Source organism: Arabidopsis lyrata, assembly GCF_000004255.2.
Source record: "Arabidopsis lyrata subsp. lyrata unplaced genomic scaffold ARALYscaffold_2, whole genome shotgun sequence".
NCBI lineage: Eukaryota > Viridiplantae > Streptophyta > Magnoliopsida > Brassicales > Brassicaceae > Arabidopsis > Arabidopsis lyrata.
In genome coordinates this window covers 16,457,742-16,470,473 of record NW_003302554.1, presented here as the reverse complement: position 1 = coordinate 16,470,473, position 12,732 = coordinate 16,457,742, and the positions used below count along the sequence as shown (strand labels likewise).

Sequence of the window (12,732 nt, the reverse complement as noted above, 5' to 3'; positions counted from 1 at the left end):
ACTGACCTGAAGGACGGATGATGGTGTGATTTTAGTGGGTTTCCTACGTTTTCTCCTTTTGAGTTCTCCTATTGTTGAACTGTGAATTAGAATTGTTCTCCATACAAGGATTAATCCCATTATGTCTTTTTCAACTTTTCTTTTAATTTTTTTTGGATTATTCTTAATTAACTTTTGTATTTCTACTTCCTTACCATATTAGGAAAAGGAAATCTAAACATTTTTATAAGAACCGGAGTCAACAAATCAAGATAGACAATACTTTCAATCTTAAACATTGTATCTTTTTTCTAGCATTCCCAAATGACAGTTTCTGTTTCTCTAGATTCTCTACCTGAAGACCTTCTTGTAGAAATCTCTTCATGTGTTGCAGCTTCATCTCTATCCGAGATTAGCAATCTTCGATTAGTTTCGAAATCTTTTAAACGTATCAGCAACGATCGATACGTTCTGCGCCGGCTTTCCCTCAATGAAATCCCTCTTTTTCCATGGTTTCGCAACCGTGGAAAATTTCACAATTTTATCAAAAGATGTCGCAAGAATGGAAACCCCGAGGCAATATACCGTAAAGGACTTGTCGATTACTTTCATCGAAATAGTTCTAAACGCCAACGAGACAAAGGACTCAAACATATAGCAAAAGTTGCAAACAAGGGAAATCAAGAAGCACAATATGTTTATGGATTGATCCTAATTTGTCTTGGTGGCGAAACAAAACAAAAGGGTTTCAAGATCTTGTCTTCTTTAAGAAAACCTTTGATGTCAAGTACACTCGAGGAGATGGAAAAACATCGGAAAAAGATCAGAAATGAGATGTGGTGGTGCGGCGAACCGATGATGAGACATCTCAAAAGAAGATATGTTCGTGTAAATTGCAATTGTGATGGTCGAACAGATATTTTCTTTGTAAAGAATAGTGGTTGGGATCGTTATGGTGAGCACAACGACATGATTACTTGTTCTGCTTGTGAGATTTGTTTGTGGCATCATGAAGTCAAACTTTTCTTTGCTAATATTGAGGAATGATCTTTTGATGTATCGAATAAAAGACTAATATTGGTTTATGTGTATTATATGATTCACAAACATGAATGAAAATTTATTGCCGAGATGACAACAATCTAAGCAAACCCACAAAATTGATGAAACTGAGAAACTAAGGCAAAAAAGTAGAAAAAAGTTTCATGAAACTCTTTCTCTATCTTAAGCTCTGTCAAGTCCTCTAAAAGACGGAGACAAGCGAATTGTGGCACCACCACGTTGCTGGAAACCTACCTCTCCATTACTATTACTCGTCCGAACATAATCCTTCCTGCAAGCTGGACAACGTGCTTCGTTTTCACTGATCTTCTTATGGCAAAAGAGACAAATCCGAAACCCACAAGGACATGGTTCGAATTCTAGATCCGTTGCATCCATCAACTCAGAGCAAATAGGACATTCTTCATCATCATCACCTCGTTGCTTCTCAGAGTTAGACCTCTTCTTCTTTTTACTGTTTCTGTGAATCGTCGTGTTTGCAGGTGAAGCTTCTTTCTTGTCTTCATGAAAAAGCTTCTCATGGGTAGACTTCTTCCTCCTCTGGCTTGTATCTGGAATCGGATCTTCTTCTTGCTCTAAATCTTCAGTCTCAAGTCGAGGGCTTTGGTTGTCAAAGGAGTTTAACGCATCTCTAAACCCATCCCAGTTATCATAAGCATCGTCAAAAACTTCTTCCTGATCTTCCTCAGTCATCTGCTTAGAACAACAGAAGCAATCGCCAGTAACAGAATCTTTGCTCTTGAGAACACTCGTGGGGCTACTAGCAGATGATGATGTCCTTTCAAGATCATCATCCGCATCATCATAATCAATCCTCCAAGCTTTTTGATCAGTCAGTTTCTCTAGCAAAGATTTCAGTCTACGCCCATTATCCTCTTCACCAAGATTTGCTTTTTTCCCTATACCATTATTCACAAACAAGTCATCATCAACACTCGAAAGATTGAACAAAACTTAAAAAACAAAGACATCGAAACTTAAAGATTCTAAGCCTCGTACATTGATAAATCCATTGCTTGCGACGAGCATCAATCTTCCACTGCTTTAGTTTACAAAACCAATTCGCCTGCAAACAAGATTCGATCCATACATATCAATAATTGACGATTATCAACCCTAAAAATCATCCACATCACAACGAAAAACACGATCTTTGAATCAATAATACTCTTAGCTACTGAGAAAATCACAGACAGAAACTGGGGATTAGACGCGGATCGATTATACTTTTATTTTGAATCAAGCATAAATACTCAAAGAATCGATCGCATCAAGAAGGAGTTCGAAGAACGCACCTTGCGTTTCTTGGCGAAATCTCTTGAAATCGGAGAGCCATGAAAGAGCTCAGAGTCTGTGATTGAATCAGCAACCATGATGATAATCTTCGAGCAACGCACACACAGCGACACAGAGAGAGTAATGTCGCTAGAGAGAAGAAAAATCCCTAATACTTAAATCCGGATTAAGAGAGAGAAATGGAAATCGGAAACTGCTCTGCTACGCTCCTTGTATTTCTCAGTCTCTCGCTCGGAGAACCAAAAGCTTCACACGCCGGTATATATATTAAGGAATTCGGTTATCTCGTTTGGGAAAATACCCCTGGTCTGACTGTTTATTTACGAAACTATACCCCTGGTGATTTTTGATTGGCTGAAACGACGTCGCATTAATGGAACTCTCTAGCTTTATTTGGTCTATATTGTTCAAACTTGAACTACAAGGCAATGTATACTGAGTTTTTTCATAACAAGATTAGGAAAACAGGGATGCATGTTGAATAATTAAGCAAACTATATATTTCTTAATAAAGCAAATAAAATAGGGAGACTCACAAAAATGCCCCTTTTTCAATACCCTTTTTCAAAAATGTCCCTTTTGGATGTCCATTTTTAAAAATACCCCTTTTATATACAAAATGACTAAATTACCCTTCTTTTAATAAAAGATATCATAAATATATAAGGAAATATAACAAAATTAGATCCACAAAATAAAAAATATTTTTTGGCGGGAAAAGTGATCCCCCAATTTTTCCCGCCAAAACACTTGTAAAAATTTGTAAAACCTTTAAAATACCTTGTAAAATTTTCCCGTAAAATTTTTTCACGCCAAAAAATTTTCCCGCCAAAAATTTTTTTTTGCGGGAAAAGTGATTCCGCAAATTTTTTGGCGTTAAATTTTTGGCGGGAAAATTTTTGGCAGGAAAAATTTACAAGGTATTTTAAAGGGTTTTTACAGGGTATTTATAAGGTTTTACAATGTATTTTAAAAGGTTTTACAACGTATTTATAAAGTATTTATAAGATATTATAAGATTTTACAAGCTATTTTATAAGGTTTTACAAGTTATAAGGTTTTACAAGTTTTTTATAAGGTTTTACAAGTTATAAATACCTTATAAAACCTTATAAGTACCTTGTAAAACCTTTTAAAATACATTGTAAAACCTTACAAAACACTTGTAAATACTCCGTAAAACCTTTAAAATACCTTGTAAATTTTTCCCGCCAAAAAAATTTCGGCAAAAAAATTGCGGAATCACTTTTCCCGCAAAAAAAAATTTTTGGCGGGAAAATTTTTTGGCGTGAAAAATTTTTACGGAAAAATTTTACAAGGTATTTTAAAGGTTTTTACAAGTGTTTTGGCGGGAAAATTACGGGATCACTTTTTCCGCCAAAAAATATTTTGTATTTTGTGGACCTAATTTTGTTTCAAATAAGGGTAAAATGGTCATTAAAAATTAAAAGAGGGCAAACTTAAAAATGGACTCTCAAAGGGGGCATTTTTGAAAAGGGGTATTGAAAAAGGGGCATTTTTAACAATTTCTCAATAAAATATGGAAGAAATATATGAATTTTGAATAATATATAGGAACTAGTTCCCATTTATGCGGTTGATTATATATTTTTTTTTGGTAAACACTGGATTTAATCTCTATTAACGAAGATTAAATTGAAATCACTTTTTAAAAAACTAGGAAGGTCTACTGTGTTTAAAACACAACTCAACAATTTATTTTAGGTGATTTTGAAGGTTTGTTGTGATTCTTAATTTGATTTTGAATATTAAGGATTATTTACAAAATATATAATGGTTTTCTTAAATCATTAAAAATATTATTTGTCATTAATTATGGATTATTAAGTAAATATATCATGTTTCCTTATATTATATTTATGATCATAAATTTTCTTATATTTTAACAAAATAACTGAAAAATAAGTGCTCCTTAGTCTTCTTTAGTCTTTTCTTTACATAGTAGGAAATCCCTCTATTTAAAGCCGGTCATAAACTTTTTTTGGTAAGAAAAGCCGGTAACTATGTTGAAACGGTCTTCAACTTTTAAAACATAATAAAATTGAACAAAGCTCGCATTTATAGAGATCGTAATCTCTTGAGTCAAATTAGTCCATGATCCATGGTCGCAAGTCCTAATTTCCATGAATAAACTTTGACCAAGTCACAAAAACTCTTTAATAAGACTTCTTCGTTAGATTATTTACATAGGTACGAAATACAATGATAGCTCGCTCTTCTTAGTCTTACACCATCCAGGTGTAAGCATTTTGAAGTTTCCACCTATCCTTATCACATAACTTTGATTTGACTCAAAATCAAATGTATCTTGAATATTTGTAAATTTTGTATATATTAGATGAATTCTTTACTACTATAACCATTTTGCCGGAGGATCCTACTGGTTGATTAGTTCTGCTGCAAATCTTTCTTCTACGAGAATGGTACAAGCTGTGCCCAGTAAAATACTAAAGAAACATAGAAAAAGTCAGAATCTTGGACATCATATATATATATATATAAACCCATCACAATCGACAAGAGTTTACACCCAAAATGCAACAAAAGGGCACTACTAGTGATACCAGTTTTTAGACTAAATACTTTCACGGCAAGAAGGAAACATACAACCCAGATTCTCACAAGTGTTCCAGAAACTTAATATGATATAGCAAATTAGATGTATGTTGATATTTACTAACCTTCCAAGCCACCTGTGCTAAGCATAGACTACATCCCGAGATGATTCACTGGTAAAACTAGGCTTCAGAGACTCCAAGTAACCATCGTCTTTCTCTCCGGTCTTCTGTTTCATGTTTCTGCTCTCCTCAAACGATGCATCTCCTTCAAGATTGTTGCTTAACACCTCCTTCTTTCTCTTCCTCTTGAACGTGTACTTGATACACCGATTTTTACTAAGTGCTAAAACTGGAGTTTCTTCGCACAAAGGAGATGCCGAAACCTCAATATTCTCACAGCTCTCTTTTTCTTCCTTCCTCGCCTCTGTTTCGCTAATCTCCAGCTTTCCGTCATTTTCATGTTCCCTCGGAGGAGATGTTATCAAGGATACAAGAGTGCCGACTTCCTTCTGAGAAGAGTTTGGAGACACTTTCGGGGCTTCTCCATCTCTAACAGTAGATATGGAGTCAGTAGCATCAGCACAACCAGACATTTCTAAGGTCTCTACAATTTTACAAGACGAAACTTTGTGAAGACATACTCCATCATTCACATCTCCTACTTCTACAGAGGACGACAGAACCCCATTGGCCATACTGCTATCTACTGCGTGGATCATCTGAGCTAAACCTTCAGCTTCCCTGCGTTTTGTCAGTATAGATGGAAGAGTGTGGTGACACTGATCCTTGTTATCTTTATAAGAACACCGGTTAATACTATTTATGCGAGTCAAAGATGGTACTTTTATCCCATTAGCCACCACTGATCCACTTTGTTCCACTGGGATGCAAAAATCTACAGCTTCTGTGCTCTCGTGACTGCAAGAAACCTCAGGCACTACAGAAACTGCAGCATCGCGGTTATTCCCACAGGGGTCTTCCTCATGATCACTTTTAAGATGTGTCTGACCATTCGTAAGTTTCTTGAGCTCATTGTGGAGTACTCTCAACTCCATCCTCAGCTCGCCTACAATATCTTCAGCTTCTCCAAGCTGAGCTTCAAGTTCCTCAACCTTCTGTTGCTGCTTCAAGGACTGCATCTCCGTCTCTTTGACCTATATAACACAAAGCGGTTTATTAGAGTTGAGGAGGAAACGCAAATCCAGCCACAAAAGAAAGATATAGCCCTTTAGAGAAAGCTTATCCTTAAGCAAAGGTGATACAGTCTCTAAGATGAAATAGCTATATCCCCACATTGAGAAACATTTAACTTAAAAACTGCACGATGTAATGAAGGCATATGCGAAGAATATGTGTAAGCCACTAAGCCTCACTACCAGAAATTGTAAAACGGATCTAGAACTTGCTGACGCTCTTGGTTACACATTGTTAGGTTTCATGAACAATGATCAATGGATGAAGAGAAAAGCTATATCAGCTTAAAGTGTCAGTGTAATAGTCTCAGGCTGAAAGTGTCAAAATCATTGGCTTGTATCGACGTTCATAGAGATGAATCAGCAATTTCCATGTAGTGAAAACACATAGCAAAAAAGATGGTGCCCAAGCATATCATTTGCTGCATGATGGAATAACTTAGTTAATTGAAATGTCAAAGATTGAATAAACCAAACTCACACTCACTATGTAAGCAAGGCTAAAACACTTGATTTCAAAAGCCATCTTCATATGAAGCAAGAAACAAAAGAAATGCCTCAAGACCCCAAAAACATAATCAGGCACCAACCAAGAACTCATAAACAAATGAAAATAAGAAAACATCTAACAAAGTGGTTGTACCTTGGAATCAAGCATCTGTTTAAGCCTAAGCAACGTCTGAAGTGCTTCATCTCTAACCGTCACAAGTTCTTGCTGATACCTACGCGCCTTCTTTTCAGAAACCATCACACGCGCCGCCGCTTCCTTCGTTGTGTTCAGTATCGTATCGGCGTAGGCTCTCTTCAACGCCGCTAAGGTCTGTGTTAACCCAAACAAAATCAAAACAAAACGAACAACAAAAAATCATCGCAAACCCCGAAAAGAAAAAACTCACAATCTTGAAACCCAAAATTTAGATCAAAATTAGCGAAAAGCGGCAACAAGATTCTGTCCGATAAGAGAAACAAGGTCTAGAAGAAACAGAACGAAACTGTAAACGAAGAAAAAATCCGAAATCGAAAATATGAACTCGTGAGAGGCGGAGATTGAGGGGGTTATAAGGTAATTGTACCTCTTGGTCAGCCATTAGCGCCGATAATGAGATTGCAGAGAAGCGATTGTTGATTTTCCGACCAAGGTCGCGAACTCGCCAAGAAGAAACAAAAAGCTAAAAAGGTTGGTTTCCTTTTCTTTTTTTTTTTTTGGTTCTTTTTGTTTTCCTTGAAGCGTCTGTCTGTTAGGAACAGAAAGATGTGTAATGACTTATTTACCCCTAGCAACTCGATGTTATTTCTCAAACGCCACACCACACGTCACGTCAGCCTCCGCATTTCAGACTTCCCGTTTTTTCCGTCACTCTTTTCGTAATCTCTCTTTTGCTTTTTACATTTTTCGGTGATTAATGTACATTTTAAAAATACATAAGACTTTTAATTTTTTAGCTAATTCTAATCGTGGCTTCATTTAGACCACTAGACTTATCGTGGCTTTTACCCCAAAAAAATCTATTGTAGCTAATTCTAATTAGGGATTATTAAATTTTATTTATATCAACTATTCATATTTCATAGTAGTCCATATTACGGAAATTTTACTGTTCAAAATTTGGTAGACCGCTGAAAAAAAAAGCTAGTTCATGGTCATGGGATTAAACCAAAATTAAGAAATGATTTTGATCACCTATAAGATGCATGAACACTTAAACCTCCCACATTTAGAACATTGTTGAGTTTACAACATACTACTATATTTCAATGTAATTGTTATTACTAGTGTCCTTAAAAATTATCAGGCGTACATTAATACTCCTTTTCTTGCAATTCTAGGCGGCGCCAAAATTGTTCGACCGAATAATATCGAGTTAACCAATAAAAACCGGTTGGTTCCTCGCGACTGTTATCCACAATAAGAATCCACGTGTCTTCTTCAAGCCCCTCCTTCTTCTTCCATTTTTCCGCCATTTCACCGAGAGAGAGAGATAGAGAGCTTTTGGGTGAGAAAATCTCTTCTTCGAAACTGTTCTACTGCTAATCTTAATTCGTGCGTCTTCTGTCTAAAGCTTGGTGGTGACTAGTGAATAAGGCGTTAATTTTAAAACCCCGAGTCAATTCAAATCGAATTGCGATTTTCCCGAGAAAATCTCGCTTCGCTTGCTGAGGAATTTCCCGGAGGATTTTTGAATCCTTATGTGAAACTATAGTTTGCCAAAATGAACCTAGCAATTCCAAATCCCAACTCACACCAGCTCTCCTTCCTCATCCAAAATTCCAGTTTCATCGGAAACCGGAGATTCGCCGACGGAAACCGTCTTCGTTTCCTTTCAGGTGGAAACCGTAAACCAAGCTCCGTCGCCGGTAAAATCAAAGCGAAGACAAAAGATCTCGTTCTGGGAAACCCTTCCGTCTCCGTGGAGAAAGGAAAGTACAGCTACGACGTCGAATCGCTGATTAACAAGCTGAGCAGTCTTCCACCACGCGGGAGCATCGCCAGGTGCTTAGACATATTCAAGAACAAGCTTTCGCTGAACGATTTCGCACTCGTGTTCAAAGAGTTCGCTGGTCGCGGCGACTGGCAAAGGTCGCTTCGTCTCTTCAAGTATATGCAACGGCAGATATGGTGCAAACCAAACGAGCACATCTACACTATTATGATCTCTTTGCTTGGTAGGGAAGGTCTTCTAGACAAATGTCTTGAGGTATTCGACGAAATGCCTAGCCAAGGTGTGTCACGCAGTGTTTTCTCTTACACGGCTTTGATCAATGCTTATGGTCGAAATGGACGGTATGAGACCTCTCTTGAGCTTCTTGATAGGATGAAGAACGATAAGATATCACCTAGTATTTTGACTTACAACACTGTGATTAATGCTTGTGCTAGAGGTGGTTTAGATTGGGAGGGTTTATTGGGTTTGTTTGCAGAGATGAGACATGAGGGGATACAACCCGACATCGTGACATATAATACACTGCTTAGTGCTTGTGCTATTAGAGGTTTAGGTGATGAGGCTGAAATGGTTTTTAGGACTATGAATGATGGTGGGATAGTTCCGGATCTAACCACATATAGTCATCTAGTTGAGACATTTGGGAAGTTACGCCGGCTGGAAAAAGTGTCTGATCTCCTGAGTGAGATGGCTTCCGGGGGCAGTTTACCGGATATCACTTCTTATAATGTGTTGTTAGAGGCATATGCGAAATCCGGGTCTATTAAGGAGGCAATGGGGGTCTTCCATCAGATGCAGGCTGCAGGGTGCACGCCGAACGCAAATACATATAGTGTTTTACTGAATTTGTTTGGACAGAGTGGGAGGTATGATGATGTTCGGCAGCTTTTTCTTGAGATGAAATCAAGCAATACAGATCCTGATGCTGCTACATACAACATTTTGATAGAGGTTTTTGGGGAAGGTGGGTATTTTAAGGAAGTGGTAACTTTGTTCCATGATATGGTGGAGGAGAATATTGAACCTGACATGGAGACATATGAGGGTATAATATTTGCTTGTGGGAAGGGAGGACTCCACGAAGATGCTAGGAAGATTTTACAATATATGACAGCTAATGATATCGTGCCAAGCTCCAAGGCATACACTGGGGTTATTGAAGCGTTTGGGCAGGCTGCTTTATATGAAGAAGCACTTGTTGCTTTTAACACCATGCATGAAGTAGGAAGCAATCCAAGTATTGAAACATACCACTCACTGTTATATTCTTTTGCAAGGGGAGGACTGGTCAAGGAGTCTGAGGCGATTTTGTCCCGGTTGGTGGATTCTGGTATTCCCAGGAACAGAGATACGTTCAATGCACAAATAGAAGCCTACAAGCAAGGAGGCAAATTTGAAGAGGCTGTGAAGACATATGTAGATATGGAGAAGTCAAGATGCGATCCTGATGAAAGGACGCTTGAGGCTGTTTTAAGTGTGTATTCTTTTGCACGACTTGTCGATGAGTGCAGGGAGCAGTTTGAGGAAATGAAAGCTTCTGATATACTGCCCAGTATCATGTGCTACTGTATGATGCTAGCTGTGTATGGAAAGACAGAGAGGTTAGTGCCTTCGCCAGTAATACACGTTTTCTTATGTTTTCTTTTGTGTGTTTTTATATAGCTCATACCTTACTAAGCCTTATGCCTTAGCCAAAATGATGATTTATTCCATCATCGTAGCATTTTGCTCTTTCAGCTGCCTTGTATATCTACATTGTCAGGCATGGAAGAGATATGCTAGCGTAATGTAGCACCCGTGTTAATTTTCTTGCAGCTAACTTGAGTGTTCTGGATAAGTAGTATCTTAAGCCAATGTTTAATACATTATTTCATTAGTTTTATAGCAACTCTTCAAAAATTTTGGGTTTACAGGTGGGACGATGTCAATGAGTTACTGGAGGAGATGCTTTCAAATAGAGTGTCAAATATTCATCAAGTTATTGGGCAAATGATCAAGGGAGATTATGATGATGACTCAAATTGGCAGATAGTGGAATATGTGTTGGACAAACTCAATTCAGAAGGATGTGGTTTGGGAATAAGGTTTTACAATGCACTTCTGGATGCTTTGTGGTGGCTGGGCCAGAAAGAGCGAGCTGCAAGGGTACTCAATGAGGCAACAAAACGTGGACTTTTCCCTGAGTTATTCCGGAAAAACAAACTTGTGTGGTCTGTTGATGTACATAGGTAGCTTAAGTTCCCTACGCTGGCTTCGTTTCAGTTGTATGAAATGGTTGGGTACCATAATTCTTGGTTTTCAATGTTCTGCAGGATGTCAGAGGGTGGCATGTACACGGCACTATCGGTTTGGCTAAATGATATGAATGATATGCTATTAAATGGAGAGGATCTTCCTCAACTAGCTGTTGTTGTTTCAGTGTAAGTATTTTGATACTGGGTACCTCATTGCAAGATGCCTCCAAGCTTTTTGTTTTTATCTTGTCTTTTGCCTTTTTTAACTCTTTCTTTCTAACCTCTCAGACGGGGACAATTGGAGAAAAGCTCCGCTGCAAGAGAATCTTCTATCGCGAAAGCTGCTTTCTCCTTCTTGCAGGATCATGTCTCGTCATCATTTTCCTTCACGGGATGGAATGGAGGTCGCATTATGTGCCAGCGATCTCAGCTCAAGCAGTTGCTGTCAACGAAAGAACCAACCTTAGAAGAGTCCCAAAATAAAAACCTAGTCGCTTTAGCAAACTCGCCAATATTAGCTGGTGGAACAAGAGCTTCAACAAGCAATGACACGAACCACAGCGGTAACCCTACACAACGAAGAACCAGGGTGAAAAAAGAACTAGCAGGGAGCACAGCTTAATCGGTACGCTTAATTTCTGTTGCCAAGTCCAGCAATCAAAGAGGCCTCTTCTGTCTTCCTCCATATAGACTGGTTGGTGAAAAACTGTGCGCTTATGGTTGTATCACTTATTCACTAGCACTCCATGTCCATGATAACTGTGTTATGGTGTCAAGCAGTAGTGTCAACCTCTGTTAGACAGAAGAAGCTGGAGAAGAAGATAAATGGTGATCTTAGTTTATATGCAGAAGCGTCATAAGAAAATGTCAAGTAGCCAACTAAGTATTTTGATGGAAATGTTAGACCCATGATTTTGCAGCCATAGGTTTTTTTTTTTTTGTTTTCATTCAACTGTCTTTCTGATTACTATGAAGTTAAATGCTAGTGTAAGATCAAAGCTCTAGTTACATATAAAGGATCTACTAATCAAGATTCCTCAGTGAAGCTCTAGTTTTTGCTTGTGACCTCATCTGCTGAACTCTCTCTATTTCGAAATCTAACTTATTACATAGCAAATGACCCAGTTATATGGATTTTGACTTTTAGAACGCAAAAACTCCACCCAGAATATATTTTTCTCTCTCTCTTCTTCCTCAGATATGTGTTTGATTTCTGATTTAGGAAAGTCACAACAAGTTTCTCATCCAAAATGGTAAAAAAATAAGAAAAACAAAGGAGAAAGAAAGGATCTTTCTATAGTGCTTCACACATTACACTTTAAGATTCCACTTTTTGTGTGCGCATAAAAGTAATGGTGGCTTTGCTTTCTAACCGATGCTAGTGCCTTTGTGTGATTTTGCTGTCTTCCAAAACTATTTACTAAATTTTGTGTATACTTTTTTAGGATTTTTTCCCCTACAAATCTAAAATAGATAAATAATACTCTATTAGTATATGTGATCATTTTGCTTATATTCAAATCACATCCTATCATTCTCTAGTAAAACTATTACCTTTTTGATTGCTTGTGTCAAGTCTCTGGACTCTGGACATATGATCATGCTGTTTATACTCGAATTAGGTCCTAACAGCGTCTTCAAATTTAATCTTACCTCAAACGATAAATTGGACTACACTAACATTTTTTTTGTTGATAAATTACTAATTTATATAAATTTGGGTTCCTGATATTGTAAGTTTTTGTGTTGAAGTTCAAAGTTATAATTTCCAAAAAGGATTCACCTGTCTGGCTGTCTCCATGATTTTTTTAATAATGTACTCATAGATCGACAAGATATAGTTATTTTTTATTTTAAAAAAGTACAAGGATAGAGCTAGCTGTAACTATATAATTATTAGAGCAGAGTACAGAATCATTTCAGAAGCTGACTATTTTTCTAAGAT

The 12,732-nt window shown here is 37.5% G+C and overlaps 4 protein-coding genes across 7 annotated transcripts; 2 read left to right on the top strand and 2 right to left on the bottom strand.

Moving 5' to 3' along the window:
• The first annotated feature begins 303 nt into the window (after window positions 1-303).
• Window positions 304-1,026, top strand: LOC9323628 (putative F-box protein At1g67623). Its single transcript, XM_021010093.1, has one exon. The coding sequence runs from the start codon at window positions 304-306 to the stop codon at window positions 1,024-1,026; it is 723 nt and encodes a 240-aa protein (XP_020865752.1).
• Window positions 1,027-1,043: 17 nt separating this feature from the next.
• Window positions 1,044-2,672, bottom strand: LOC9323627. The gene is made up of 3 exons (XM_002887517.2): window positions 2,337-2,672; window positions 2,041-2,107; window positions 1,044-1,940 (listed from the first exon to the last, which is right to left on the bottom strand). The coding sequence occupies exons 1-3, from the start codon at window positions 2,412-2,414 to the stop codon at window positions 1,204-1,206; spliced, it is 882 nt and encodes a 293-aa protein (XP_002887563.1). The 5' UTR covers window positions 2,415-2,672; the 3' UTR covers window positions 1,044-1,203.
• A 1,841-nt stretch (window positions 2,673-4,513) lies between these two features.
• LOC9323626 lies at window positions 4,514-7,323 on the bottom strand. Of its 4 annotated transcripts, none has more exons than XM_021036013.1 (4): window positions 7,183-7,323; window positions 6,753-6,929; window positions 5,040-6,070; window positions 4,514-4,805 (listed from the first exon to the last, which is right to left on the bottom strand). In XM_021036013.1, the coding sequence occupies exons 1-3, from the start codon at window positions 7,195-7,197 to the stop codon at window positions 5,057-5,059; spliced, it is 1,206 nt and encodes a 401-aa protein (XP_020891672.1). In that variant the 5' UTR covers window positions 7,198-7,323; the 3' UTR covers window positions 4,514-4,805; window positions 5,040-5,056. The 4 variants fall into 4 exon arrangements, with proteins under 4 accessions (XP_020891672.1, XP_020891673.1, XP_020891671.1 ...); XM_021036014.1 differs by having other exon boundaries at window positions 4,514-4,788; XM_021036012.1 differs by lacking the exon at window positions 4,514-4,805 and having other exon boundaries at window positions 4,823-6,070; window positions 7,183-7,322.
• A 716-nt stretch (window positions 7,324-8,039) lies between these two features.
• LOC9325058 (pentatricopeptide repeat-containing protein At1g74850, chloroplastic) lies at window positions 8,040-11,899 on the top strand. Its single transcript, XM_021035133.1, has 4 exons — window positions 8,040-10,154; window positions 10,467-10,781; window positions 10,866-10,973; window positions 11,076-11,899. The coding sequence occupies exons 1-4, from the start codon at window positions 8,320-8,322 to the stop codon at window positions 11,407-11,409; spliced, it is 2,592 nt and encodes an 863-aa protein (XP_020890792.1). The 5' UTR covers window positions 8,040-8,319; the 3' UTR covers window positions 11,410-11,899.
• The last annotated feature ends 833 nt before the right edge of the window (window positions 11,900-12,732 follow it).

What these genes read in the sequence shown, in the direction of transcription:
- LOC9323628 (XM_021010093.1), top strand. Translation starts at nt 304, where the DNA reads ATGACAGTTTCTGTTTCTCTAGATTCTCTACCTGAAGACCTTCTTGTA.
- LOC9323627 (XM_002887517.2), bottom strand. Translation starts at nt 2,414, where the DNA reads ATGGTTGCTGATTCAATCACAGACTCTGAGCTCTTTCATGGCTCTCCG. An exon ending in ATTTCGCCAAGAAACGCAAG is followed by an intron (nt 2,108 to 2,336) that starts GTGCGTTCTTCG and finishes TCTTGTTTGCAG; the next exon opens with GCGAATTGGTTTTGTAAACT. An exon ending in CAAGCAATGGATTTATCAAT is followed by an intron (nt 1,941 to 2,040) that starts GTACGAGGCTTA and finishes ATAATGGTATAG; the next exon opens with GGAAAAAAGCAAATCTTGGT.
- LOC9323626 (XM_021036013.1), bottom strand. An exon ending in AACAGATGCTTGATTCCAAG is followed by an intron (nt 6,071 to 6,752) that starts GTACAACCACTT and finishes TGTGTTATATAG; the next exon opens with GTCAAAGAGACGGAGATGCA.
- LOC9325058 (XM_021035133.1), top strand. Translation starts at nt 8,320, where the DNA reads ATGAACCTAGCAATTCCAAATCCCAACTCACACCAGCTCTCCTTCCTC. An exon ending in GTGTATGGAAAGACAGAGAG is followed by an intron (nt 10,155 to 10,466) that starts GTTAGTGCCTTC and finishes TTGGGTTTACAG; the next exon opens with GTGGGACGATGTCAATGAGT. An exon ending in CTAGCTGTTGTTGTTTCAGT is followed by an intron (nt 10,974 to 11,075) that starts GTAAGTATTTTG and finishes CTAACCTCTCAG; the next exon opens with ACGGGGACAATTGGAGAAAA.